Source organism: Penicillium daleae, assembly GCF_028827525.1.
Source record: "Penicillium daleae strain IBT 16125 chromosome Unknown utg000007l_segment0_segment0, whole genome shotgun sequence".
In the NCBI taxonomy this organism is placed as follows: Eukaryota; Fungi; Ascomycota; class Eurotiomycetes; order Eurotiales; family Aspergillaceae; genus Penicillium; species Penicillium daleae.
In genome coordinates, this window is record NW_026623155.1 from 2,020,986 (window position 1) to 2,047,729 (window position 26,744).

Consider the following 26,744-nt stretch of genomic DNA (forward strand, 5'->3'; position numbering starts at 1 on the left):
ATGGCCGTCCACTAATGAAGAACGACTCTTCTCGCCCAAAAGTTGGAAAGGAGTGTTGCACTCGAAGAATATGAATCCACCCCATCGTGGATTTTTGGATCCGAGTACCGCAGTGCGGAGATGAAACCCAATTAGCTACTTCACCTTAGCTGAAGCATTATGGTCAACTCATTCTGACAGCCCAAGTCTCGAGGGATATGTTGTATATGCTCAAGTCTTGCTTGACTATGAGAGGTACATCGTGACTTGACGATCAACTCACTGGGTTGAGACTCGATTTCGGCGGCACATTCTACTCCGCTCTCCCAACGGGTGAGGCAACCAATCGACAGGATCGCTGTAACTTAAACAAATGCCGCGGCGATTAGTGTCCTCGAGACTCCTTGATAAACCATTCAACTATGGTACAGTATGGAGATTAGCCTAAATCTGAACTATCTCACTCATTTAAGCCTAAATTTCTAGTCACCAGCTGAGTCTCGCTTTTTGTGATGTCGGGTCTAGCCACCGACAGAATACCGATCAGTATCTAGCGTTACCAGATAGCTGTGAAACATTGTAGCGGGGCTGATGTTGACGCTTAGTATGTCAACGGTTTGCAAATCGTGTCCGAATCATGCTGTTAGTTTTTTAATGTTTGCAGCGGAAGTATCAGCTTCATGAAGTTGACAGAACAGATATCAATGTTGTGACCCCGATAATAATCATTCAAAACAATTCATCACCCCTTGCTCCCTTTCGGTCTCTCTCTCGTCAATTTTTGGCCCTACAATATCTCAATTCTTTAATTAATCCCTAACTCCCCTGGGGAGTAAATAGATTGGGGGATTGGCTCGCTCATTCCTTGAGGGATCAAGTGCTGCACACCTTTGTATAGGCAGTTATCTATCTTTAGTTAATCGAGCTTAAACTCTAGTTGAGAACTCCATACAACGACCGGAACAATTTTGAATTGCCCCTATTCTTAGCCGCCACTGATGATATTCGGATTTGTTTGCTGCTACCAATTGGGCGCACCGTCAACCATACACGAGGCCCTTACCTTGTATTCACCTCCAATTGTACATCCGAAATAACAAGGACTTCGATACAATATTGACTTGGAGGATTAACAGCAGCATCAATCTCTTCAATTGTGGCAGGTAATACTCTGATCGGTAATATATTTGACTCTTTTGTAGGAAGATATGTTCCCAGGCTGAATGCTATACTGCTGGACGAGGGAAAGTCTAGGTTAGCAATGCGGTCGTGTTCAAAATGAAACTGCGCACCTTTGATGTGTTGCCAACTGGCAACACAAAAGGACTTTTCGGTGGAGTCAGGAGAACCTGTACATAGAGAATCTCAATGACCAGAGAAAAAAAGCTGAAGGGCGGTAATATTCTTGTGGCAGGGGCTTGATATCCACCTATGAATATCAATGACCTTCCTTGGCAGTGCCGTTGAAGTCCCATCCTCATGGTTTATGTAGCATAACGGCTGTTGACTTGGCTACATAGGATACGAGATGTTCATTGAATTTCCCGGTTTCAGTTGACTACGAAAGCATACGGTGAGTGACTTGCTTCCATTGTATACTCTCTGGTCACAAATTTGCCAACAAAAATATCTAACGCACCCCTGGCTTGGTTATATCAGCTACTATGCCTATCTGGAGATGCAGAATCACTGTACAAATTGAATAAGTTAACTAGCCTTCCTTTACTACAGCTTACTCATCCCATGGCCCTCCAAATCAGGCCAAAATTGGCGGGGCTGTGGAACCGGCAGCACAAGGCGCTCTGATTTTCCGTGACGACAACACCTGGCGGTTAAGGAACTTCCCATGATCCAACCAGTCCTGCATCTAGGAAGAACGAGCTTGAATGCACACACAGCCGGTCAATTTAAATGAGACATTGTCTCCTGATTTGAATGGAGGACACGTCACTCTGGATTTACCGAGTAGATGTACCGAACCCGAATCATGCCCCCCACATCAGAAATCGCGGTTTCCCGATCGCTGATCTCGCTTAGCCTTTGGCGCGTTTCAAGATCTCGGCATTTGAGGCGAACTCTATGCCACCAATTAATCTCAGACGCGGACTAGCTTGATTTCGGCTTTATTCTCCTATTAATATGAGCGTAATCAGATCCGAGGTGTCATATCTAATCCACAGAAAGTGGTATATTCCTCGCTTGTTGGGCGATCAAGGGAGAGAGAGTGAGGTACTCGATGTTGTATCCGCCGCCTACATGCGGACCAAATTCAGTCCCGACGAAGAACCGGCCTAGGCATATGCGGGTGAGCTCCATCCAGTATATTTCATGCAATGGGGGCTACGCAGTGGCCACAAAAAGTTGTGAAACACACTATGTGAGGTGAAATTGACGGCTGATGCCCCCATACCCAAATTGATATCTCGAACGCGATCAACAGGATAAAATCGAGGGCTTGCAATTTCCTTGTTCCTTAATAGTCGCCAGTGGCTAATACTAGCACCGATGGGCTCAAATAAGACCCAGTATTGCCGAGCGTGATCGAGCATGATGACTTGACCTGAAAGGCCTTAAATAGAGGCATCCTTGGTCGACTTTCGGCTCCCTAGAACACAAATTTGTTTTCGGTTCATTCCCATACCTTCATTTTTTCGAGCTTTATTGATTGAAGTTATTTTCCATTCTTTTCTATCCTTCAACCCAATTCCGCTGTGCGTGATTTGACCAACTCTTTACTATGTCCCTTTCTAAGACTGCAAGCATCCTCCTTGCTTCGGCTGCGCTGGCCGCAGGCCACGGATATGTCTCGAGTATTGACGTGGATGGCACCACTTATGGAGGGTATCTGGTGGATACATACTACTACGAGTCCGACCCTCCTGAGCTGATCGCCTGGTCCACCACTGCTACCGACGATGGCTATGTCTCTCCTACCGCATACGACAACTCCAGCATCATTTGTCATCGTGGCTCAGCCCCGGCAGTTCTTTCTGCTCCAGTAGCCCCAGGTGGCTCTGTCAAGTTGACCTGGAGCACTTGGCCTGATGATCACCATGGCCCCGTTATCACGTATATGGCGAACTGCAACGGCAACTGCTCTGATGTCGATAAGACCACTTTGGAGTTCTTCAAAATCGATGCTGGCGGCTTGATTAGTGATGCTACTGTTCCTGGAACTTGGGCTTCTGATCAGCTCATCGAAGATAGCTACAGCCGCACTGTCACCATCCCCACTGATATCGAAGCTGGTGATTACGTTCTTCGACATGAGATTATTGCTCTGCATGGTGCTGAAGACTTGGACGGTGCTCAAAACTACCCTCAGTGCATCAATCTCAAGGTTACTGGCAGCGGCACCGCAACTCCTAGTGGTACTCTCGGCACCGCTCTGTATAAGGACACCGACCCTGGCATCTACGTTGACATCTGGAATACACTCAGCACGTATATCATTCCTGGGCCTACTCTGTATACCGCCGGAAGCACAGCCACAGCTACCAGTGCGGCAAGCACCACTTCGGCCACTACCAGTGCTGGCACTACTGGTGCGGCGACCACCAGTTCTTCCGCCGACGCTGTGGTCACCACAAGCGCCGCTGCCGAAACTACTGTTGTGTCTCAAACTACCCTGGCTACGTCTTCACGATCTGAGCCCACCGGTCAGACCAAGCCTAATCACCCCGAGCGCCCTGCCGCTGGTGGGGATCTCCCTAGTACCTCCGATGCTGTCGCCACTACTACTGCCACATCTAGCTCTAGCTCTTCAACCACGACATCTGGTGTCCTTAGTGGTGCGTGCAGCGAGGAAGGCTACTGGTACTGCAATGGCGGAACAGCTTTCCAACGCTGCGTCAATGGCGAGTGGGATGCTTCTCAGGGCGTGGCTGAAGGTACTGAATGCACCTCTGGTATCTCTGAGACCTTGACCATCTCCGCTTCCAAGAGACGCCGGGAGGTGGCTCACATGCGTCGCCATCATATTCGCCCTGATCTCTCGTAAATTATGGGACGACTTGATCAAGAATACTTGACAAGGCCGATTTTGGAAGTCTGATGGATGTTGGCGTGTTGATAGTGACCGTTTTCCTGTCGTTGAGCTGTGCGTTAGGCCTAATTCGATAGATACGACGTCAAGTATCACCTTATCTAACTTGATCCTAAAAAAGGAAAATTGGTAAACCGCACCCAAGGTCGATAAAATTACCTCGATTCTCTGTTGTAAAGCCTCCATACTTGAACCAGTCATGCCGCACGTAGCATCAATTGAAGACAAGACCCTAGAGCTTCAGGGCTCCCAGAGAAGATTCTGCCTTCTGAAACCCCCTCAACCGTAGTCACGAGTTTTGTTGGGGCCGAAACCTGCACAGAGGGACACGCAGTCAGAGACAAGACTGGGAGGCCTTACGCATATCTGAGCATGATTGAGCATGATTCGGACAATGTACGATGCAGCCCCCACTTCATCCACCCAGCCTCGTCTGTACAGTCAGCATAACGTTACGTTTTTGTGAGTGGCTCAGAAATAAATATGTGGCATTTCCTGCTTGCAATTTTCACCTGCCGGGACTCCCTACGCTGTGCATTCAGATTCCAGCTGTTATCTAACGCTCAATATGGCTGCACAATTGACCTGGTTTGTTACTGGCTGTTCCTCTGGCCTTGGGGAGGCTATGGTTAAGGCTATTTTATCGAAAGTACGTCCAATCAGCAGGTGATTACTTTGTTTTGTTTAATCTGACTTCATCCTAGGGTGACAGAGTTATTGCCACTGCTCGCGCGAGCCAAGGAATTAGCGGTTCTGAACGTTTGTCTGCACTCAAAGATGCCGGAGCTGCTGTACTAGAGTTGGATGTCACATCTTCCCAGGAGCAGTTGGACGAGATAGCGAAAACGGCATGGGAGATATATGGACATATTGACGTGCTTGTTAACAATGCTGGCTACATCGAGGGCGGTATTCTCGAGGAGATGAGGTAAGTAACATAGAATTGGGCTCGTCCTTTTGTCGTCAGACTGTCAAGCTGACTGATAAATAGCGAAGAACTTGTCACACGTTCCCTCCGAGTAAATGCTCTAGGGCCAATCAACTTGACGAGGGCATTTCTGCCCATGATGCGTGCCCGCAGGGCGGGAACTATACTTTTTGTCGGTTCAGTGAGCGTATATTACACTAAGCCGACAAGTGCTTCTTACATCGGATCTAAAGCACTTCTCGAGGGACTGGCAACCAATCTAGCAGTCGAGATCGCTCCATTTGGAATACGAACATCTATCCTCACCTTTGGTCATTTCCGCACTGAAATCTTACATTCAAAGAATATACAGTTCCGTGCACCAAACAAGGTGTCTGACTACGACGAGATTAACAATGCGGTGCAGGAAAATTTGGAGAAATCTCATGGAACCTGGCCGGGGGACGCGAAGAAGGGATGTGAATTGGTGGTTGATGCTGTCCGGGGCGAAGGAAGTTGTTCTGGTAAAGAGATCCCCTTGCGCTTACCTATTGGATCAGATACATTCGGTATCATGCGCGAGGACCTCCTGAAGCGATTACAGACTTGTGATGAGTGGGAAGATATCATGTCTAAGACAGACTGTGAATAAATGATTCGTTTATCATTGAGATCTCTCAGCAGATCTTGATCGAAAATCGTTCAATTTTCTTCCATAACACACAATGGGTATTGTTTGAATGGGGACATTTGCCAGGAGATCGATTAGGCAATATGGGTGGTTTTATTATTATGGCTGCTCCACGACGCTGGCCTGTGCTGCTATTGCCAGAACCGACCTTTTCTCTTTCTCGACGCCCAGTCGGCGCTGAGCTGTATCGCAATGGACAATATTCCCGCATTCACATTCACCTCCATCTCTGAGCCAGCGATAAGTGATACTCCAGCGGTTGGTGCGCGGCCGTTGCATCCCATCCGGCAAAGTATCGTTCTTCCGCTTCTTAATGCCATGAGTCCAATGCAGTCGGGAGTCTCCCGACATCTGCATCATGCTTCGAGGAGTCAAATCAATGTCGATCCGCTCTTCTCCCTTTCGGAACTGCATCACCGCCGGCCCGCCGAGTGATAACGCGTAGAGCTGATCATATGGACCGTGTGCATCTACGTGTGGTGGGATCCCAGCACCAGGTGGGTAGTACTGTAGGCAGACTTGATCCGGAGGTCGTACTTCGGTAATCGGAATCAGTGGCCGCAGCCATTCTGGAAATTCCTTAAACGGAATCTCTGGATCGATGCCAAATGTCTTATAGTCGAATGTGTAGCCGTAGTGGAGTGACAGACGGCCGGGGCGATCTGCCCATTCTAGCTCATTTTGGAAGATGGAGATGAGGCGTTGCTCATGCTCTGGGGAGATAAAGTCATCTTCCCAAAAGATGCCCTGGGGCTGGATAGGCAACTCTTTGAATTTGCTCCGCTCTTCCATGCCCCGGCTTGAATTTTCATTGATGTGATGAAACGTGCAGGATGGGCGCTGGGAAATTCCTCGCACGTGACGGCAGATTTTGCCGTGTTTGCGGCCCCACTCGTGTTCAACGAGATAACCTCCTTCATCGAATTCAACAGAACGAGAGGGTTGTTGAAGCCTTTCTGTTGGGTATGATCCGCAATGGACATATCCAAAAGACTTGCTATGTCATACGCCATACAGCCCGCTAGTTATCCATGGATATGACCGCTTCTTGTGCCAAGAGCCAACTTTGATAACCACCTCACCTCTTCACGCCCTAGCTCTACCAGGGGTATGATCTTGAACCAGAGTCATGGCCGAATCAACTCTTTGTTTGTCGTGATAGCTAATGCTGCGGGTGCTAGGAGTAGTACGTGCTGAAAGGCCAGCCCCCAATAATCAGTCAGCTCTGGCCCTAGTGGCCGGTCAGCCTCCCGCTTTTCTTTGGCTTTCCATTTCTGTTTTCCCAACCACAGCCGACGCTCTATACCGCCATCCCGGCCCAATCATTAAGTGGCTTGTTTGTCAAGGAACATTATTATTGATCTCACATTGCGGATTCCTAAAAACTATCGCAGATGCACGTGGAATTCGAAAACGATGGCAGCGACCGCGAGCTGGTCTGCCATCCTTGGATCCTCGAGTGGATCTCGGGACTCCAAGGCCCCAGGGGGAGGCGGGGTTGCCCAAGCGAACCCACAGATTCGTCGTCCAATCAAGTTAAGCTAATCCTGGTTTGGCTTCTTGACCCCGGATAATCCATATTGACTTCAGCGCCAATCCCCAGCGTTGAGAACCCAGGGACCTCGTTGAGTATCATCATTACTCTACTTGACTCAGCCCAGTTCGCGCACCTCTTTTAAGGTTTAACCTTGGCCGGGTTTTTGTGACCACTCTCAGCTCATTCCGTCATGGTATAATTTGACTATCGCCCACATTCCTGGCATCTTACCCCTCTTCCTGCATTAGCCCCGCAGACTGCTGCGGCATTGCCTCTTATCACCGAGGTAGCTGGGTCAAAAGAAAGAAGTTATCACATGGATCAGCTTTTGGACGCTGTCGCGGATTCCTACCTATTGGCTCTGTGCTGATTACATGTGGCCATCGTCGGAATAAAACGCAGATCCTTCTGTTCTTAGCTACATAAGACCCTGCCATTGTGCTCAGGAGCGTCCCTTCACACCCCCCTTCTTTTCCCGGAGCCTTTTATCAATACTCTACAAATCTCACTTGGTTCTTGTCATGACAACCGCCACCAAGATCGAGCCCGGCTATGTGGGCAACCTCGACTCAACACAGGAGCAGAGACTCCACCAATTTTGGCGGATTCTGATGCAATCATGGGACTCGGACATCCCTCCTTTGGATCCAGCCCGGAGATCATCGATCTCTTCGAATGCCACCAGCAAAGGTCATCGAAGCTTCTTCTCTCTCGGCCGTTCACCAGCTCAACCAACAGAGGAAGAACTAGCTGCAATCCCGGCAAATCTACTATCAACCCTCAAGAGCCTTGATGTCGCACCAAATGAGTTGAAGACCGTCGGATCACTCCTGATCAAACTTCCTGGCGACAAGCTACGATCTGCCTTTTTGACTCTCCTCAAACAAGACCATCCTGACGCGCTCCTATTGCGTTTCCTCCGCGCAGAAAAATGGAACGTTCCAAAAGCGTGGATCAAGTTTGTCTCATCTTTGAATTGGCGAGTCAATGAATACAAAGTCGACGAAGAAGTCTTGATCAAGGGGGAAGAGCACAATCTCCAGAAATCGCGCCTGGAGGGTAACTCCGTCGATAAGAAAGACGGTGAAGGCTACGTGCTTCAGCTGAAGACTGGTAAGGGGTACTTGCACGGCTGTGATAAATGGAGTCGCCCTATTTGCGTTGTTCGGGTGCGAATCCACGATCCAAGTCAACAAACACAAAAGGGTCTGTTCGACTATATCATTCATTGTATCGAGTCAGTGCGCTATCTACAAGTGCCACCCGTTGAGTCAATGGTAATACATCCTTTTTCCTCGAATCTGGACATGTGGACGGTACGGCTAATATACTGCGGGGAGCAGGCAATTCTTTTTGACCTCACGTCTTTCAGTCTTTCAAATTGGGTACGCGACAAGTCAAATTCATCCTGTTATAATTTCCTGCTAATCCGCTGCCAAAGGATTTCCCTCCTGTAAAGTTCATCATTGACAGTTTTCAAGAGAACTATCCTGAATCACTGGGTGCTATGATATTCTACAATGCGCCATGGATCTTCTCCGGTTTGTCTTCGAGAACTCCCATACCACCAACTGTGAGCTTAGAATCTAACAATTATTTTTTCCAATTCAGGATTCTGGAAGATCATCCACGGTATCCTCGACCCGGTAGTCGCATCTAAGGTCCATTTCGTCACCGGTGCCAAGGAGCTGGAAAAACTAATTCCGCAATCACAAATCTTGAAGGAAGTCGGCGGTGAGGAAGATTGGGACTACGAGTACATCGAACCCTTGCCCAACGAAAATGACAGACTGAAGGATACAGTCACGCGGGATATTATCCTTGAAGAGCGGAACCACCTTGGAGGCGAGCTGTTCAGCGTCACCGCTAATTGGATCTCCCAAATCGATGTCGAGTCTTCATTAAGTCGCCGGGACGAGGTGATCAAAAGTCTAAGTGCGAACTATTGGAAGCTTGATCCATACGTGCGCGCTCGCAGTCTCCTTGATCGTACGGGCGTTATCAAAGAGGGAGGGAAGATTGACTTCTACCCTACTAAAGTCACACAAAAGGTTGACGAGAAGTTGGACGTGGTGGCTGAGCATATTGATGAGGCTCAGCCCACTGCAGTGACCGCTTAAGGATTGTTTGCTAACCTTTGATGCAACTTGGGTTCTTGGGATTCATATGGCGTTCCAATTTACTTTCTTGTTCCTTCTTAAGAGTACAGACAGAGTCTTGATATCTAGACCAATGCCAGAATACCCTATGTGATTGTGGAATTTCATCAGAATGTCGCTAAAATAGGGCTAACATTCAAGATTGACACTCAGTTTTCTCAGCCATTTTTGGGCGGATCCTACTCCATACTTTGTTTATTCTGGCAACAGCTACTCAAGGAAGAAGTCACAATCTGGAGTCCCAACTAAGAAACACTTTTGGTCATGCCTCCTTAGCGGCAACAACCCCGCAAGCTCTCGGGTCCCTCACACATCATATATTTGACATACTCCACGAAGCCTGTCCCCTCAATAGTTGATCTATGCCAGTTTCCCAAGCAACGACCCGGTGACAAGCAGCCCTAATTGGATTTTATATAGGCTCTCACCTACCTACTATATACTGCATGCATGCAGCCTGCAACGTTGGATTGCAAGCTTCGTATCTGACCACACAATGTCGATTGCTTTGAAATTCCGACCACATCATGGCCAAATATTATGCCGACTTCCTCATAGTACAAATATATTCGACTCTGGCGATAAATGCCACCATGAGATGCCTACTCAGTGGAGTTATCTATCATGGCGCCAACACTTCGTGATTCATCTCCGTCTCCCTTTTACGTGCTAATTGCTGGAGTTGCAACTCTAGTGCTTTCAGCTTTTAAAGCACTTCATATATTCTGAGGTAAATAAAACAGATTTGAAGCCGAATATCGATGCGAATGGACTAACAGAAGACAAGGCTGGTAATACTCTCGCCAGCATGGCTGTAAACCACCAGTACACACAATCTCCCACGGCCTTCTCGGTCTGGGAATGGTGACAGAAATGCTTTCAGCAGCCAAGGAGAATCGATTCCTCGAACATGTCCGTGGCTGACATCGAGCTTACGGAATGAGTTTCAAAGCCAAAATGATTGGCCGACAAGTTGTATTCACCGTCGAGCCTAAGGACGTACAGACAGTTCTGGCTCTTAAGTTTAAGGACTTTGAACTGGGTGATTACCGGAACAAAGCGATGCGTCCACTCTTGGGATATGGCATCTTCGCTACCGAGGTAAGTAAATTGGAGCATTCGCGTGCCCTTATTCGCCCGAACTTTACCCGTAACCAGATTACTGACATCAACGTTTATGAGACTCATGTCAAGGCTTTGATTAAGAGGATTGCCGTGACAGATCGACTGTGGACATGCAGGACCTCTTCTTCCGAATGGTAATTCACACCGGATTCGTTGTGTTCTCCTCCTGACTTTCCAAGACCCTAGACTCGGCAACGGAGTTTCTGTTTGGAGAATCTGTTCATTCTCTGAATGATAGTGTTCCGCTGTCAGCTTCGTCCTTCGCAAAGGTCTTCAATAAATCTCAAAAGGGTCTGGCACTCCGCAGCCGATTGGGATCTCTGATGGGCTTGCACTACGACAAGGATTTCTCGAAGGCAGTGGTAAATACTCGGGCTTACGTCGACTGGTTTGTTCAAAAGGCGATAGACTATCGAATGGCATTGGACAGCGGTAATGACGGGTTACAAAAGCCCCATGAGGTTGACCAGCAATACGTGTTCTTGTACCAGTTGTCCAAGTGAACACTCAACAAAACCAAATTCACCGACCAACTCCTGAATATCTTACCCGCGGGTCGAGACACAACTGCTAGTCAGTTAAGTATTACGTTTTTCGTCATGGCGAGACGGCCCGATATCTGGAACAAGCTGAGACGGGAGGTGCTTAATCTCGGGGTCGCAAGCCATCATTTCAAGATCTCAAGTCTATCTCTTATCTCACCTGGGTTATGAATGAGAGTATGTCTCCCCACCCCAAGCGAGGATAAACTCTAACGTATCCTACCAAGCTTTGCGACTCTACCCCGTTGTCCCCATCAACGTACGCATGGCCAACAAGGACACTCACCTTCCTGTCGGCGGAGGTCCAAACGACAAAGACCCGATTTATATCCTTAAGGGACAAGAGGCTATGCTATCTAGAGAGTGGAAACCCCGAATGGGAAAGCTAAGGAGGGGCATCCGCTGGTATCAGAGCCTATCCTATGGAACTCAGGAAAGCCAACCTTTGACCTAAAGCGCAACACACGAACGCTGCAACAACTACGACTCACAGTACTATTGGCCTTATGGTATTTAGGAACGCTAGCATGCGTGGACCTATCAGAATTTGAAATTGGAAGCTTGATAAGGAGAGATAGATGGAGTGCTGGTTCATCATAACCGATTTTGATCTATTTTATTTCAAATATATAACGTCCCTTTAGCTACAGCGTTTTGTTCCGCTAGTCAACACCGAGTGACCCGAGCTAATTAAGCTATTGATCCATCGGCGAGATGCCAATCATCGGCATCACTGTACCAAGCGGCTCCGTCAAGCTGCTATCGCTTGAAAAAGATCGTTCTCGGAATCGACAGTCATACCCAGAACCCGCATTAAACGCAACTTTTTGAATAACATTCAACGCCCACGCAGTAGCAGTGTTAGCTTCCCAATACAACTCCCGAAGACTGCTCATGACATCAAGGCATAACTGGAAATTTTGTACAGCTTCATCTCGCTGCTCGGAGTGAGACGTTTTCATTTCGGAAACGTGAATAATCAGTGCGACAAGGATGGCCGTAACGCCAACGACGGGTAATCGGTGTTGCAAACTCTGTTGATAGAGTTCAGAAGTAATTCGAGAAATTTGATTGGCGGCAAGTTGGACACAAGACTTTGATGAGGGGAATGGTTGTGATTGATGGAAGACGGCGATGGTGGTATAAAAGATCATGTGGAGGATGTTGCGCTGGAGGATGACGGTAGGTTCTTCATCGATGCTGTGTGGCTCGAGTGGACAGGCCTGACAGGGTGGTGGTAAGGTATTTGCCCAGTCTGCTAGTTCCATTTCTGAAGAGCAGATTCGGCCAGTATAGTCATCACTGGGACTTGCCGAGGGTGAGTTGGGTGAGACGGCAAAGTTGTTATTTTGTTTGCCCTGGAGATCTAAGACGTTGCTGATGCAAGTGCAAAGCTTGGCCGTAGAGATACAGACATGGGCTAGATCCCTTTGAGCCTTGATATTCCTGACAAGCGTGCACTCAGGAGACAGGATCTGGTTTTCCAATGGAAGGGTGTAAATTTCAAAATCCTCTTCTGTGAGGAGTGGGTGGCAGAATTCGGCCCGCTCGATGGCGGCTCGACATCTCAATCTTAATGCAATCACACAGTCTGTCATGTAACATGACCATGCGATTCGTTTCCACAGTTTGGGGCTATAGTGGAAGTTCATTGTTATTGAAGCGTCTTGAAAAAGGCCGATTGATCGAGCCACGGTGATTGCAGCTTTGATCCAGTGACGGCTGTCCTGACCATCCGCTGTATCCAGTCGGTAGGTCATCAGAAGTAGTGACTGGACGATGGTCAGAGGATCTGACTCATAGTTGACTTTATACAGAAGCTGCTTCCTGATTAGTAAATGTCCCAAATTCTCATGAAGTATGCATTGACTGACCTTGGTTCTTTGGAAGAAAGCCTCATGGGCCTCCGTTCTGCTAGAATACCCGGCTGCGAGTAAATGTTGCAGTTCTACAAAAGTAGTCGCGGAAAACATCACAGCCAGATATAGCAGCAAGCTCACAGATCCATGAGCACCATTTCCATCCCGAATGGCAGTAAGAAACTGCTGCCACTCCACGATTGGCATGGAGGGCAACACGCTCTCAACAAACGTTTGCAACAGGGCACTCTGGAGGCGGATGCTCGGAAGGGACAATACTCCATTTACTCGAAGACATTCAACAGTTTGCCGGTTCATCATCGAAGGAAGTGGGTTGATAAATCCGGGCAGGATTGGCTGTTGGCTAAAGACTCCAGGTGTGCAGGGTGCCGAAGAGCCTAGGTTGGTGAATGTATTCCAGAAATCTTCCTCGCTGAAACTTGTGAGGGGGAGTTCTCCAGCAATCGAGGGCTCTCTAAAACGCAAGAAGGCGACGATTGATCACTTTTAATGGATGAAGATGACTTTGATATCGGGGTTGACATGCGTCGTGGCCTGATTGATACTTTGTCAGTAACCGACCACTAGAATAATGGGAGGCAACACTTACTTTTGTCGATTCCTTCTATTGACTACGCATTGAATGCCCTTTCGGATACAATTTTGGCACGGAGACCCCGCGGCCGCATTGCAGCGTACTTTGGCGATTTGGCAGGACTGGCAGGCCTTTTGAGCTCTGCCAGAGAGGAACATGGATGGTTGTCTTGTAGTGGACATTTTGACTGAATATTCAATTGTTACTTGACGCGGGGCAAGTGTTAGGGAGACTCCATTCGCGAAGTATGAATTTTATAAAGCTGGAGGAACAATCAAGTGGAAGAAGAGGAAAAAAGACGACTCAACCCAGGCTCTGGGAAAATAGATTCACATATATAGTCTGGGGCCCCGCAATTTCCAAGGGGGATCAGGTGGGCTATCTCGTCCTGAATTTTGAACGGCTCAAAATAAGCGATGGGGATAGGATCATATACTTGGATACTCGGAGGATTATTACTAGATAGGCCCAAAAATGCACGATAAAGGCTGGGCGCGATAGAAGCAACGACGTAATCCGGACAGTTTCTGCTCAATCGGGTTAGGCGCGGCGTTGGGGAAGGGGCTCGGGACTCGGGAGAGCGGTCGACTAGCGGAGGATCGTGTCAAGTGGCCGACCCGGTGTCTTCTTACCATTTCCGGCTGCGTCTGCACTCGTGGCGCCTCAACGAGGGGGTTATTGAGGGCCTTGGGACGCAGGTCGATGCGTTCGATGGAGTCTACTGAATCTATTGATCCTCAAGTGGACTGGGCTGGACGCGTTCTGGATGGTCAACTTAATCGGAAATGGGAAAATTTCTGCGTGGTGGGGTTATGGCCGGGAAAACACCTCATGTTTGCATGCTTATTCTGATCAAGTAACACCGCCGGTTCCAATTATTTAGGTAGGCAGATTGCGTACTCCGTGCTCCGTCATTCCTTCGGGTGAGTTCTCCGTACGGAGTATATAGAGCTGGCTTGTACGCCCCTTAAATTCTATATATCCCCTTACTGTTCCCCTCCCCCCAACCGGCCCAGCATCAGAAAAGCAAACTGGCGGCCTTAGCTCTTGCCAGCTGGCATGACGATATTTTTACGTTTCCATTTCCCCCCATCGCACTGGCTCTCCTCATGGAATGTCAAACTCTGGCCAAGATGAGAACCGACGGTGACGGGAGTGGCGCTACCCTGCGACCACCAAACTATGGTCATTCTGCATACTACCGTGTCATGACGCTTTAGCCCTCTTGTTGACAAGAAAAGGATAGATTTGCAAGCTGCTAACCATACAGAACGCGAGCTATGGGGGCATGGCAACATGAAGCTGTGTCTCAACCAAATCAAACCAAAGACCTTCATACCCAGTCTCCCTACACGCTCTGACCTGCTTGATAAATCCTCGGAGTCGCGTTGCACTCATGCTTTGCACAGCGAACAGCGATAGTCTCTCCCACAATTTCTCCCCTGGTCCCTCAATTTCAATCATCGCCATGGTCAAGGGGAAAACTACCGGCAACGCTGTTGTTTCCTGGGCGGCTGAATCGGCAAAATGCGATATGATAGAGAAAATGCTGTTCGCAAGATCTCGTGCCGTTTCATCTTCCACTCCGAGAGGATATCGAAGACGATGAATGATCAACAAAGCCGCCAGACGATAGGCGTTTGCCTGCGTCATCATTGCCAGCACCTCATATTGGCCGTGCTTGAGCAAGATTTCAGGCGTGTTGGGGGGCTTCCAGTCAAGAATCACTCGCTCAATGTCGGCAAGTTGCTCATACATCCCGGACGGAGATTCCCCAACGGCAAGAACGCCCGTCCTCATGGTATGGCTACATACACAGAGATCATAAAGCAAAGGTAAGAGAGTCGCGCAGACACCAGCGTACCGATCAACGATGATGCGTTCCGTGCTGGGCATCCGTATGATAGGAACCTCTCGCCGGACCAAACACTCGACCGTATCGACCAACATTGGTGTCATGATGATGGTGTCCATGATCGGAAAATGGACCATCCTCGGAAGCCATGCCTTCGTCGACATGAGGGCACTGCGTACGATCGAGTGGGCGGTTGAAGAATCGGGCGCTGTAAGTACATTGAACACGTACATTGTTTGACCCAGAAAGAGAGCACAAGCTGCATCATAGTCTTGGGTGATCTTTACATCCCGCAAGCGTTGCAGGCCCTTTGCAGCTTTAACCATATCCGGCTCCTCTTGACGCATAACGAGTGATCTTTGATACCGGGTCATCATCCCCAAAAATGCCAAGTAACCCTCAGTTAGAGTTGGGGCAGATAGGCATAAGATGGTATAGACAGTCTTTTGCGATTCGGGAACAAAGCTAGGACCCAGCATGAATGGCATATGTATAACTGAGAACTGCTCCGGGTCCATTACTGTGCGAAAGGCATCGGATGTGGTTTTGAGGGTGGTGGGGGATGCCAGCAGTCTCTCTGGTGCCAAGACCAGCGTATTCTGGCGTTGGGTGGTCCTTACCTCTTCCACCGAGTCATTAGAGGGTGATATTGATTTGGACCGTCGAGTGAGCGAAGAGCTAGAGGATGAGCCCTCGCTGGACCTGGACGGGCTCCGCTGCTGTGGCTGCGTCTCAATTTGCTGGTCTGAATCGACGCTCCAGACCTGCATCTCCCCATGAGGAAAGGCTTTCGCGGCAGGGCGGCGCCCTATGCGCCTGTTACGCCGCGAGGTCGAGCATGCGATCTTGAGGCGCCGGCATCTTGTGCACTGCTGATCATTACCAGTAAATGTGCACTTCTCCTTGCTCGCGTAGCACCGATCGCATGCCTTCAGAACCATGGTCTCTGGTGCTCTAGGAGTAGAGTCGTAGAGGCCGGCCGAAGGCAGCGGCAAGGCCGATCGGGATCGGGGTTTAGAGCGAGCAAGGGCAGTTCAAATAGAGGACTGGGCTTTGGGGGTGAGGTGGGTGTGTGGGTTATGGGTTATGGGTTAAAACGTGAGCCAGGGTGAATTAGGGAGACGCGGGATCGGAAGGAGTCCCCATCGCCCGCACCGCGTTTCCCCGCTTTCCCCGGGATTCCACCCTGGGCCAATAGCCGCGGGCCGATGGGCATCAAGATTTGCCTGTTTAGGATGTTCATTGACCGCGCCCAGCGTGCTAGGCCTCTTTTTGGCCAGCCTGTGGGCGCTGGCAGCATTCTTTGACAGATCAAATCTAGATCATTTATGGTTTCTTTGAGGTTCTATCAAGAGATTCAATCTTTATACCTGATAACTCTACTCCTGTTTCCCTGCGTAGAAAAACCTGGTTAGGATCAAAATAACCCCCTGAATCATTCTGACAGTCCCCTTTGAGTCCAAATGTTCAAATAACTGCTCAGCCCTTCCTTAGGAGCCATGTATACGAATCGTCGCTGAACGTGCTCGATCTGAAACGCTTACTCGAGATAACTAATAAGTACTTAGTGTTATCAGGCACAGGCAACGTCGGCTGGACTCGCTTATATCGCCTGGCAATTCTGAGACATGTGGGGCCCACAAATAAAACAGCCACTGGTGGGTGAAGCAGGAACAAAATCGGTGATATGCCCAAGTTTCATTCGCTGCTAGTGTCTCTATAGTTGTAGTTGGAAACTAATTACCTCTTGATTTTGAGACGGATTAAAATAGCCATTCAGAATTCAACCTGATCTGACTGGGTCGAACCGTTTTCTTCTTTTTCTGCCCTGCTTGATACTTGGTACCTGTGAATCCTCGGGTTTGATGGGAAAATGTGTTAAAACGACCCACAAAATGTCACCGCAATAGGCATATCGATACTATAGCATTTCTGCAGACACGATTGCGATATTTCAGTACCCTAAATGGATGGATGTCAATGCCCAGCTATTGTTGGGCATGCTTGACGAGGATCGAGATTTCAAGAACCTGCATAATGATTGCATGCGATCATACGGGAGAACTTCTCCAAGTTGAAGTCTAGATTTTTATTTGAATTCATCTATATTGACAGGGAAAATCTAGAAATTGCCGTGCAAGGCATGTGGTTGGCTCTCTCCTGATCTATAGTTATGATGCGGCCTTTAGTAATATCCTGGCACTTTTCCAGTGTATTCTCGAGGCTTGGTTCCAACATCATCGTGAATGTCCCTCTCACCCCAATCAAGCATTAACAAGAGCTTCTGCAATGCCTTCGAACAAGTTTTGCAATCTCACCCCCTCTTCATCTGCTACCTGCCCGTGGGCTTTAGAGCTTCCAATGGGGTGATAAGGGAACGGCCTAGTAGCAAGTTAGTTTCAGTCTCCAACCGAATGGTAATGATAGAACAAAAGATACCCATATTCAGGGACAAATGTAATTATGCCGTCCGGGCCATCTTGCTTGAACCGACTCTGAATGATCTTTGTCCAGATCCTCTCCATACACAATCTCTCTTGTTCAAAGACAGGGTTGAGTGGCTCGGGACACTGGGATGCTTGTGTCGTTCCGATTCGGGCATGAATGTGATACACCTAGAGGCTTATTAGTTCCAATCTCCTCGGCATACCCTGTTCAACTCACATGCGGGATGATTGCATCAATCATAACGCGATCACCCTCGCCGACATCCAAAAGTCTTTCTAGTCCAACCATCCAGTGCGAGAAGTCGGCGGTAATTCGGAGTCTGTATGGTTCATAAAAGGGTTAGCTTTGCGATAGGCATGTCAGAGGATACATCCCTCTTACTTTGGGACAGCTTCCAAAATCCGCTGGGTTGCATAAGGGGTGAAAAGCGAACGGTTGCGATGAGTCTCGTGGGTAACTTGGCCAGTGAGTCCCAGTTCTTGATCGATATGAATAGTCCCTTGATAGAATTTGATTGATTCTTCGACATCCCAAGCATCCCTAGTAAGTTTCAGTGTGATTAAAAGTCTTCTGGTGATGACCATGACCATGAATATACTTACTCTCCGGACTGGAAGTTGATAGTAATCGGTCGCAGTTGCTTGACCAGTTCAAGTAGCTCTTTGTAATTTCGGAGGTGATCCTCTGCTTTCAGGCCGACTGGACGAGGTCCAGCATACATAAACCACGACGAGTGCACCCTAGGTCATGTCCATAAATATTCCAATTCGTAGATCTTGTGGAAATTGCTGCTTGGCTTGCTCACATTGCACCAATCTCGAGACCTGCCTGGTCACAAATTTCCCTTAGTCGTGGAAAGTCGCGCTCGGGAACGATTCCATGGATGTCCACCTCAACTCCGACTGAAGCAAGATCAAATCAGTCTCCTTGATTCATTACAATCATTCCCGTTCAAAAGTGAAGGAAACATACTGTAACCCTGCTTCTTCAGGTCTGGGAACAATTGCGCCCAATTGTCCAGGTTGGGACCTGGCGCAATGCCCCAGACGGAACGCAGGCGATTGATCTTCATATTTGCACAGAGTATGATTTCAATCCTTTTGATGTACACGGGGTAGATAGAGGCTCAACAAGTTACTTATATCTCTGTAGCATTTCGATCTCTAGTATACACTACTCCGCACCAGGGCACCCACCTTCCCTGCCCGTCCCAACCAAGTAATTTTTCCCGCAAGAGTGGGTCCTCTTTGGACATAGTCTTGTTATCCTATTGGCCATGGGTCAACGCAACGCGGGAATTGTGCCTTCAAATGCTCGATGCATCTTGGAATTTTGATCTGCCTTCTGTGAATGGGGATCCACCATCGGCGAGGCTTGCCGTATGAGGTTCGAAGCCCCCACGATATGCGTACTGTGCATCGCAGCCCACCATCATTCCACTCTTTAATCGCGTCATTTTGGAGAGGTAGATGTTGTTGGACTTGCAAATTTAGCGATGCGAAATCGATCAGCGTTACGTGTTGAAGGAGACTAATCTCTTTCTCGTTGCAAATCTGGCGCAGGGGGCGACGAAACCTTTTAAGATCAAGAAGAGGTATGAATGAGAAGTATCTCTGCTCTGTATGATCAACCTTACTTAGATCCCGTCATGGAGCTGCATTGATACGGCGAAAGTTGTGAATTCTTCAAATCTCCCTCACATAAACACGGGACTCCAAACTATTGATCAAACCCCTCCATTGGGGTGAATGATAACCTTGGTCCAGCCATTTTCCCTTTTATCAAACTTATCATACGCATCTTCCGCATCCGCCAGTCCAATCTCGTGGGAGATGACGAAACTAGGCTTGGCCTTGCCAGCAATGATCATGTCGCGGAGGTATCTGTTGTATGCTTTGACATTACACTGGCCAGTGCCGATGGAAAGACCCTGTAGCGGGTTAGAGAATGAGTCCGAGTTTCTATGGGGCAGAGATGACTTGCCTTTTCAAAGAGTTTACCGAAGCTCAAACTGATCATGCCGTTCGCAGATGCCGCATCAGATGCACCAGGATCACTAAGCGAATAGCCGATCAGACACTGAGAACAGCACAAGGCGGATTGAACAATTCTTACCTAGGCACGTAGAGGCCAGCAATACCCAGTCCACCGCAAGGCCGCGTGACGCGGATCATATTCTCAAGAACAATGTTGGGCTTCTCGGATGATCCATTGGGGTTCACGGCCTGGTACCCAACGGCATCAACGGAACGATCAACCATGCCCATATTGTGAGCGATGATTTGGTCGACAGCGTCGCCCTTCGTAAAATCGATTGGAATGCAACCGATCTTTTCAGCGGCCTTCAGCCGCTCAGGGACACGATCGACAACATAGATGTTGGACCCACCCCGCAACACAGCCGAATAAGCAGCCATGAGTCCGACAGGACCTGCGCCAAAAACCGCAATACTTTCACCCGACTTGAAGCCAGAAATCTCGACACCGTGCCAGCCTGTACTACCAAGATCAGATGGCCAATTCTCCTCGTAGATATTTACCATGGGTGGGAAGCATACCGGTGGGAAAAACGTCTATTCACGGTGATTAGAATAAGCAGCACATACATTAAAAAAGATTGAGGGGATCATACCAGCCAAAAGAATGAAATCAGATTCGTGCTCCTTGCCAGGTGGTAGTTTCAGAGCATTGAAATCCGCATAGGGAATGCGAATATATTGTGCCTGGCCTGTGTCCCGTCTTGGTGAGCAAGATTGTAAACCTTTAGATGAGGAAATCATTGCTCTGCATACCTCCACGATAGGGTCCCATGGCCACATAGCCTGCCATTTTCTCAGCAAGAGCACTATAGACCATTGAATTTTCCAAGCTTACCGTAAGCGCCACCTGCGAATCCCGGGTTGACACCAGTACAGAAAGCTGTCTTCCCTTCCTCGCAGTTACGGCACCGACCATCTGCAACGTTGAAAGGCATGACAACACGGTCTCCTTTCTTCAACAAGGTGACACCCTCTCCCAGCTCCTCAACAATACCCATGTTCTCGTGGCCTTGACTTTGGTCAGCGCCAGTCCTTCTCCCGATATAATGGACGTTGTCTTACCGAATGTTATGCCTGGCTCTGCGGCAGTTCGTCCTTCGTACATGCTGTAAGCCAATAAGTTTCATGTGCCATTTCTCGGTATTCGCATTCACCCCGCACACCCTGTACTTACTGCAGGTCTGAGCCACAGATTGCAGCCTTGAATTCTGGTCAGCTCATCACTCGGCAAGAAGTAGCGGTGCCAAAAAAGGTAAGCTCACAGTGGTGACTTTGACAATAATATCATCCGGATGCTCTATCTTGGGCTTCTCAACCTCCTCTACTCGGACCTTGTACGGTCCAATATAGTTCAGTGCCTGCATGGTAGTAGCTGATGCCATTGTGGAATGAGTGGAAAAGGAAGTCTCCGTAAAAGAAGATTTGGCGAGCGTCGGGCGCTCGTGGGTTCTTTCAAACCATTTATACGCGGAGATCACGTCGCGGCTTTTGCTATGACTCCATCGAGTCCCGGCAGTCGTACCCAAATCGGTTGTATTTGTTTCCGACGTCAGTTAGGGTCAAGGATCATGAGTGGCCTAGGGGATGTCCCGTGGCCATTTTGCTAATGATGCCCCGCATTATTAGAACAGGCAATTCCCAAGACCAGCGATGAGGATGAGGGGTAGCTGAGAATTCCCCGCATTGCGCATTGCAGGTACTCGGTGCTCGCGGGGAATAGTACCCGGTTGAGCGTGTCGTTCGCCGCACTTGCCAAAAAGAGGCGGGACGTTAGCTGTTCCACAGAACTTGTACGTCTCACGTTCACTCCCTGTAACTCACTGCAACGATGACGAGTCGTGTTCTTGGGTGACTTGCAGACCAACCATTTATTCAAAGATACCAATTCCTCTGGCTTCAAGCAGAAAAACGGTAGGAGGCCTTGTGGCCTGAGGCGTGTTATGTTTGACGGAATTCCTGCTTAGTGGATCATTCTGCGCACCAATAGGATATCAACAAGTCTGAATTGCTATACTGCCCCTAGCTGGCAATTTATGCGGATAACTATACAGTATCTCCTTTCTCCGAGTATCCACCAATCCTGCTGCTCCGTCAATGTTGACAAGAGCACGGTCACGTGTTTTATACAAGAGCAAATCACGTGCCGCTGTGTTTTTATTGTCCAGGCTTGACTTCTCACTTCTCCTTATTCTCCCCGGGCTTTCTTTGGTGAGTGTCACAGAAAAAGCGTCTTTCAAGATGTGAAACACCCTAGAATGGAGGCTCCCAACTAATTCAGCCTCAGAAATGCATGCTGGACTCGGCCATCTCAGCCACTGCCCCTTGGCGGTCAAGGGGATGTCTTCCACTTTTGCTTTGCAGTGAGACAGGCACTCCAGATATCGGCATCTCTATTCGAGATTATTTACAACCTTGCAGAGATGTTGCAAGGGGTGTGGAAAACTCTGACAAAGAACAGTCCCTCGAGCAAGCAACAGTATAATGTTCTCCTTTGTTTATCGCTGTCATTTGGATTGCCTTGCTAATTTCCCAGATTTTATTTCATTGCACCATCACGGGGATTAGGTTGCTGTTCTGATATACCAAGCCTCTCGCAATGGCCGTAATTCTGCGAAGATGCTTGTTTTCTTTGAGATTTGAGCCGCATATTGCATCGAATGTCCCTATGCACAAGGGTCTCGCGGAGATTGCTTCTTTGTCAGAATCTATAAAGTTCAACTTTTCTTCTCGGAATCTCGACGATCATGCATTCTTCCAACTACCCAAGATGGCCCACTATCGACTCAGGACGTACTACGCTCTATGAGTTCTGCTCTTGATCTGTATGGTAGCTGCCTCTCCTGCCTATCATCATAGGGTCAGTGTACTCGAGACTTAGCCTTATTAACATGAATGCTGATTTTCTTTCTTGTCTGAAGTCTTCTGAAATCCACTCACGTAGCACCACGTGCTCCCCCATTCAGATCGTCTCTGGAGACAGTTGCGGTAGCTTGGCTGCTAGATGCGGTATAACGGCAAGCCAATTTACTTCCTTCAACCCCCAAGCCTCTCTCTGCTCGAGCCTAGTTCCAGGCAACTCGGTCTGTTGCTCCGCTGAACGTACTTCTGTCTCATCTGTTCAGTCAAGCAATGGCAATGTCTGTAACACATACACTATCAAAGCTGGCGATTACTGTGATCAAATTGCGCCAAAGTATGGTATTCGTGTCGCAGAGCTTGAGAGCTACAATTCGCAGACTTGGGGGTGGTCTGGGTGCAACGCATTGCAGCCGGGAAGGCTCTTATGTGTTAGCTCAGGTGAGCCTCCCATGCCAGCTGCCATTGCAAGTGCCGTGTGTGGACCTCAAGTGCCCGGAACACTGCGTCCTGGCAACTGGGTCGATCTCAAGTCCCTCAATCCATGCCCGCTGAATGAATGTGTAAGTTATGGTATCAATCCTGTTACGCAACAATGTCTGACCTATCCTTGCAGTGTTCCCCGTATGGTCAATGTGGCAATACTGCAGAATTCTGCACGTCATCTCTATCCTCGACTGCAGCTGAAGGTACAATTCCATCTCCACCGTCAAGCACAAGTACTATATTCATACCGGTCACAGTCACTGGAAAACCTATAACCTCGACCCAAGTCATCACAAAAACCACCCAACCTACAACAAAGCATTCATCTGTTTCGACTCACACAACGAGTTCAAAAAAGTCGGCTTCAATTAGTCTCTCCACATCCACAAGCAAGCATTCCACGACGAGCACCAGCCACTCAACCACCACACATTCAACTAGTACCACCCATTCAAAAAAGACGAGCCAGTCCACGAACCATTCCACGACGAAGATAACCAGCGCCGCCATCAGTCCCACTTCAGATCCTTGGATAATCCGGATCTACAGCAAAGAGGATTGCAAAGGGGCATACTACGTCGTACAGGGTCATAATGAACATATGACCAACGAGTGTCTAAATCTGTACGGCGGGATGAGCGGTCTATTCTCCGGTGATAGCCCTACGTGCCGATGGTTCCCAGATGACAATAAATCGGGTTGGAAGTCATGCGACGAGAGCTCACTGAAATCGCCGCAATCGTGGTATGTAGAGAGTGGTACCTGCACGGTGTTTGACAATGATAAATGCAAGTCAGATGGCTATGGTCAAGTCTATTCTTCTTGGGACAAGAAAGGCTGTGAGAATATGAAGGATTCAAAGTGGAACCCTAAGACATGGGCTGCGTTAGAATGCTCGATTCAGAGCTGAGAGGCCCAAGGTTTCTTTCGTTGTCGAAATGCTTTTTAATCTATGATCGTGTTTCTTTCTAGCTGTAGTTTCTTCAGGAACGATAATCCACGAGAAGATGGCACGTTAGAAGTCTCACGAGCTTTCTTATCACACAAGTCGCAGCACAGCGACCGAATACTAGGCTGACCATGCTGCAGATACCGCAGCCCCACAAAATGCTGGCACCCTGGGTGAGGGCCTCTATCACTGATTTAATGGTAAATAGTTGCAAGATTTGCCGATCGAGGTGCATATGAAGAGCGCCACATGCGCGGGATCTAGCCCAGGTCGGGGTCATGGCTTTTCCGCCCCAGGTAAAAACTGCCGACACTTGCAGCTGAGCGAGGACAAGGATGGCTTTGACCCACGAAGATTGGAAGATTGGGCAACAGATACCGATTATCGTAGGATGTGGATCGTGTTCGTACGGGGTGGCCGTCGCGCCTCTACTAGTGCCTGACGCGTTCCTAAGGCTGTCCAGTTTGTCGAGCGGGTGGCTTTCCTACTCGCTGACTATCCGAACTCTAAGCATGGATGGCCAGCTGAATATCAATCGGAACATGAACTTCCTTGGCCTTCACGAATGAATCAGCCCGCCTGGTTTGACCTCGTAATTCAGAAACAGCGCCATAGAGACTGGGGAGGAAGTAGAAAATCAGCCCGGACCCCCACTCAATTTCTTCAGTGTCAGCAACACAAAGAGGTCCTTTTTTTCAATCTGGGATCGACCAATTTTCTTTCCCGGAGATCTTCGTCAATTTTTAAACATCATGGCAGTTCTTGGCAATGAGTTCGTCAAAGAGCCGAATAAGCTCATCCTTTGCTTCGATGGTACGGGAAACCAGTTTAGCGGCTCCAGTGCCGACACCAATGTGGTCAAGATCTTGAACAAGCTAGACCGACATCACCCAAAACAGTACCATTATTATCAAAGTAGGATACTTGCCTATATACTTGGTTCTGGTTCTAACAGAGTCTAGCTGGTCTCGGTACATATGACATCAATGAAACGTCCGTCAACAAATCGTGGTTTGGAAAGATTCGAAACAGCATTTCCCAAACCATTGATCAAGGAGTCGGCACAACGTTCGATGCGCATGTCATGGCCGGCTATCGATTCTTGATGCGCTACTATGAGGCAGTAAGACTTTCATGTTAAAAAGTGCAAGAACATCTGCTTACATTAGCACTTTTAGGGAGACAAGATCTATATGTTCGGCTTCAGCCGTGGGGCGTTCACTGCAAAGTTCCTGGCGCGTATGGTTCATACGGTCGGGCTACTTTGCAGAGGAAATGAAGAGATGGTTCCATTCGCATACCTTCTTTATCAGCGTTATCTCGCTGGTGAAGTTGAGGACTTCGAGAACGCAGATTCCAGTCAGGATGACTCGGAGCAGAATGGAGACCTGCAGCCACTGCTAGATGGCGACAAAGTAGACGAGTATCATAGCGATACCTACGAATCGGCAAGGAACGAGATCACTGCGTTTAGCAACACCTTCTGTCGGAAGGAACCCATTAAGAGTGGCGCCAAATATGTCGAGGCTAATGTCAAGGTTTATTTCCTCGGTATCTGGGATTGCGTGAATTCCGTTGCCGTCTTGGAGCGAGTTCCACCCATGCCAGTCAGTATCGCTGGAACCGCGAAGTTCGTTCGGCATGCAGTGGCCACCGACGAGCGAAGGGTTAAATTTAAGCCCGCATTGCTTTCGCAGGATACTCCAGACTCCACTGAAAACGTCGAAGAAGTTTGGTTCCCGGGGTGCCACGGTGATGTTGGCGGCGGTTGGCCGGCAGCTCATAGTGTCAGTAACCAGGATAAACCCGAAGACAAAGGGGTTTGGAAATCCTTCAAGAGGTTCTGGACTACCCTAAAGCCCAATGGTGCCAGTAAGGATGTTCGTTCGGACGCTTTCCAAATGAGCGATGTGACATTGTCATGGATGATCCGAGAGCTAGAGTACGTCGCAAGCCTTGATGAACAAGCTGGCGTCAAGTGGTCAAGGAGCAAAGACGGTTACAAGACAGCCTTTGCTCGTGAGGAAAGTCAAAACCAAGCTCTACGTGGATTTATCCACGATTCTTTGGTCTTTGGAAATTGCTCTAGCTTTTTCAGGGTCCTGCTCTGGAAATTTCTAGGTAAGAGCCCCAATCCCTCTCTTCGTATTCTACTTGCATAATCTGATCTTGGTTTCGCATTAGAAATATTTCCATTCATCACGCGATGGGAGATTGTCCATGATAAATGGGCAAAAGTCCGTTTCCCGCTAAACAATGGGTCATATCGTGATATCCCGCGCGATGCGAAGCTTCACCAGTCGCTTTTGTATCGACTCACGGAACTGAAAACGTACACCCCCGGAAACAATCATGGTGACAAACTGGAGTCCTGTCTCAAGAGCGAAGATGGCCATCCAGCTCAATTCATAAAAGTCGATGAAGTCAGGGTGAGCCAGGTAACTGATCCAATGCACCAGATCTGGACTTTCGCTGCAAATTAGGTCGATTGAAATAATATCCGACATTGGCACTTCATTCTCCATTTTCCTTTAGGCTGCCTAGTGAATATTTTCTTGATCTCCCCTATATTTCCCGCGAGGATTGAACTCCTGTTCTCCACGGATTCACGCATTAAATTGAAATCTGACCTTTTATTCCCATTTCTACTTGATATCTCGGAATCTCTTTGC

At 48.5% G+C, this 26,744-nt stretch overlaps 12 protein-coding genes across 12 annotated transcripts; 7 read left to right on the forward strand and 5 right to left on the reverse strand.

Annotated features, from left to right (window-relative positions):
• Nucleotides 1-2,716: 2,716 nt before the first annotated feature.
• On the forward strand, nt 2,717-3,979 carry N7458_007900 (AA9 family lytic polysaccharide monooxygenase; the record flags this gene model as incomplete). The annotated part of the gene is made up of 1 exon (XM_056911282.1): nt 2,717-3,979. The coding sequence occupies one exon, from the start codon at nt 2,717-2,719 to the stop codon at nt 3,977-3,979; it is 1,263 nt and encodes a 420-aa protein (XP_056764108.1).
• A 613-nt stretch (nt 3,980-4,592) lies between these two features.
• N7458_007901 (SDR family oxidoreductase) lies at nt 4,593-5,583 on the forward strand (the record flags this gene model as incomplete). The annotated part of the gene is made up of 3 exons (XM_056911283.1): nt 4,593-4,673; nt 4,729-4,952; nt 5,016-5,583. The coding sequence occupies 3 exons, from the start codon at nt 4,593-4,595 to the stop codon at nt 5,581-5,583; spliced, it is 873 nt and encodes a 290-aa protein (XP_056764109.1).
• A 138-nt stretch (nt 5,584-5,721) lies between these two features.
• N7458_007902 (uncharacterized protein) lies at nt 5,722-6,414 on the reverse strand (the record flags this gene model as incomplete). Its single annotated transcript, XM_056911284.1, has 1 exon — nt 5,722-6,414. One exon carries the CDS (start codon nt 6,412-6,414, stop codon nt 5,722-5,724), a length of 693 nt encoding a protein of 230 aa, XP_056764110.1.
• Nucleotides 6,415-7,680: 1,266 nt separating this feature from the next.
• N7458_007903 (CRAL-TRIO domain-containing protein) lies at nt 7,681-9,279 on the forward strand (the record flags this gene model as incomplete). The annotated part of the gene is made up of 3 exons (XM_056911285.1): nt 7,681-8,544; nt 8,601-8,700; nt 8,771-9,279. The coding sequence occupies 3 exons, from the start codon at nt 7,681-7,683 to the stop codon at nt 9,277-9,279; spliced, it is 1,473 nt and encodes a 490-aa protein (XP_056764111.1).
• A 663-nt stretch (nt 9,280-9,942) lies between these two features.
• N7458_007904 (uncharacterized protein) lies at nt 9,943-10,186 on the forward strand (the record flags this gene model as incomplete). Its single annotated transcript, XM_056911286.1, is given in 2 exon segments — nt 9,943-10,011; nt 10,022-10,186. The coding sequence occupies 2 exon segments, from the start codon at nt 9,943-9,945 to the stop codon at nt 10,184-10,186; spliced, it is 234 nt and encodes a 77-aa protein (XP_056764112.1).
• An 89-nt stretch (nt 10,187-10,275) lies between these two features.
• N7458_007905 (Cytochrome monooxygenase himC) lies at nt 10,276-10,946 on the forward strand (the record flags this gene model as incomplete). Its single annotated transcript, XM_056911287.1, has 3 exons — nt 10,276-10,419; nt 10,560-10,577; nt 10,623-10,946. The coding sequence occupies 3 exons, from the start codon at nt 10,276-10,278 to the stop codon at nt 10,944-10,946; spliced, it is 486 nt and encodes a 161-aa protein (XP_056764113.1).
• A 734-nt stretch (nt 10,947-11,680) lies between these two features.
• Nucleotides 11,681-13,165, reverse strand: N7458_007906 (fungal specific transcription factor domain-containing protein; the record flags this gene model as incomplete). The annotated part of the gene is made up of 2 exons (XM_056911288.1): nt 11,681-12,805; nt 12,860-13,165. The coding sequence occupies 2 exons, from the start codon at nt 13,163-13,165 to the stop codon at nt 11,681-11,683; spliced, it is 1,431 nt and encodes a 476-aa protein (XP_056764114.1).
• A 1,552-nt stretch (nt 13,166-14,717) lies between these two features.
• On the reverse strand, nt 14,718-16,235 carry N7458_007907 (Zn(II)2Cys6 transcription factor; the record flags this gene model as incomplete). The annotated part of the gene is made up of 1 exon (XM_056911289.1): nt 14,718-16,235. The coding sequence occupies one exon, from the start codon at nt 16,233-16,235 to the stop codon at nt 14,718-14,720; it is 1,518 nt and encodes a 505-aa protein (XP_056764115.1).
• Nucleotides 16,236-17,558: 1,323 nt separating this feature from the next.
• On the reverse strand, nt 17,559-18,814 carry N7458_007908 (sugar phosphate isomerase/epimerase family protein; the record flags this gene model as incomplete). Its single annotated transcript, XM_056911290.1, has 7 exons — nt 17,559-17,676; nt 17,734-17,909; nt 17,959-18,061; nt 18,124-18,282; nt 18,345-18,482; nt 18,548-18,644; nt 18,715-18,814. The coding sequence occupies 7 exons, from the start codon at nt 18,812-18,814 to the stop codon at nt 17,559-17,561; spliced, it is 891 nt and encodes a 296-aa protein (XP_056764116.1).
• A 654-nt stretch (nt 18,815-19,468) lies between these two features.
• N7458_007909 (glutathione-independent formaldehyde dehydrogenase) lies at nt 19,469-21,163 on the reverse strand (the record flags this gene model as incomplete). Its single annotated transcript, XM_056911291.1, has 10 exons — nt 19,469-19,672; nt 19,726-19,798; nt 19,858-20,236; nt 20,301-20,315; nt 20,375-20,470; nt 20,535-20,564; nt 20,617-20,790; nt 20,844-20,887; nt 20,956-20,981; nt 21,044-21,163. The coding sequence occupies 10 exons, from the start codon at nt 21,161-21,163 to the stop codon at nt 19,469-19,471; spliced, it is 1,161 nt and encodes a 386-aa protein (XP_056764117.1).
• Nucleotides 21,164-22,669: 1,506 nt separating this feature from the next.
• On the forward strand, nt 22,670-24,033 carry N7458_007910 (Peptidoglycan-binding Lysin subgroup; the record flags this gene model as incomplete). The annotated part of the gene is made up of 3 exons (XM_056911292.1): nt 22,670-23,200; nt 23,254-23,326; nt 23,381-24,033. 3 exons carry the CDS (start codon nt 22,670-22,672, stop codon nt 24,031-24,033), a joined length of 1,257 nt encoding a protein of 418 aa, XP_056764118.1.
• A 791-nt stretch (nt 24,034-24,824) lies between these two features.
• N7458_007911 (T6SS phospholipase effector Tle1-like catalytic domain-containing protein) lies at nt 24,825-26,555 on the forward strand (the record flags this gene model as incomplete). The annotated part of the gene is made up of 4 exons (XM_056911293.1): nt 24,825-24,987; nt 25,035-25,195; nt 25,251-26,193; nt 26,257-26,555. 4 exons carry the CDS (start codon nt 24,825-24,827, stop codon nt 26,553-26,555), a joined length of 1,566 nt encoding a protein of 521 aa, XP_056764119.1.
• Between the last annotated feature and the right edge of the window lie 189 nt (nt 26,556-26,744).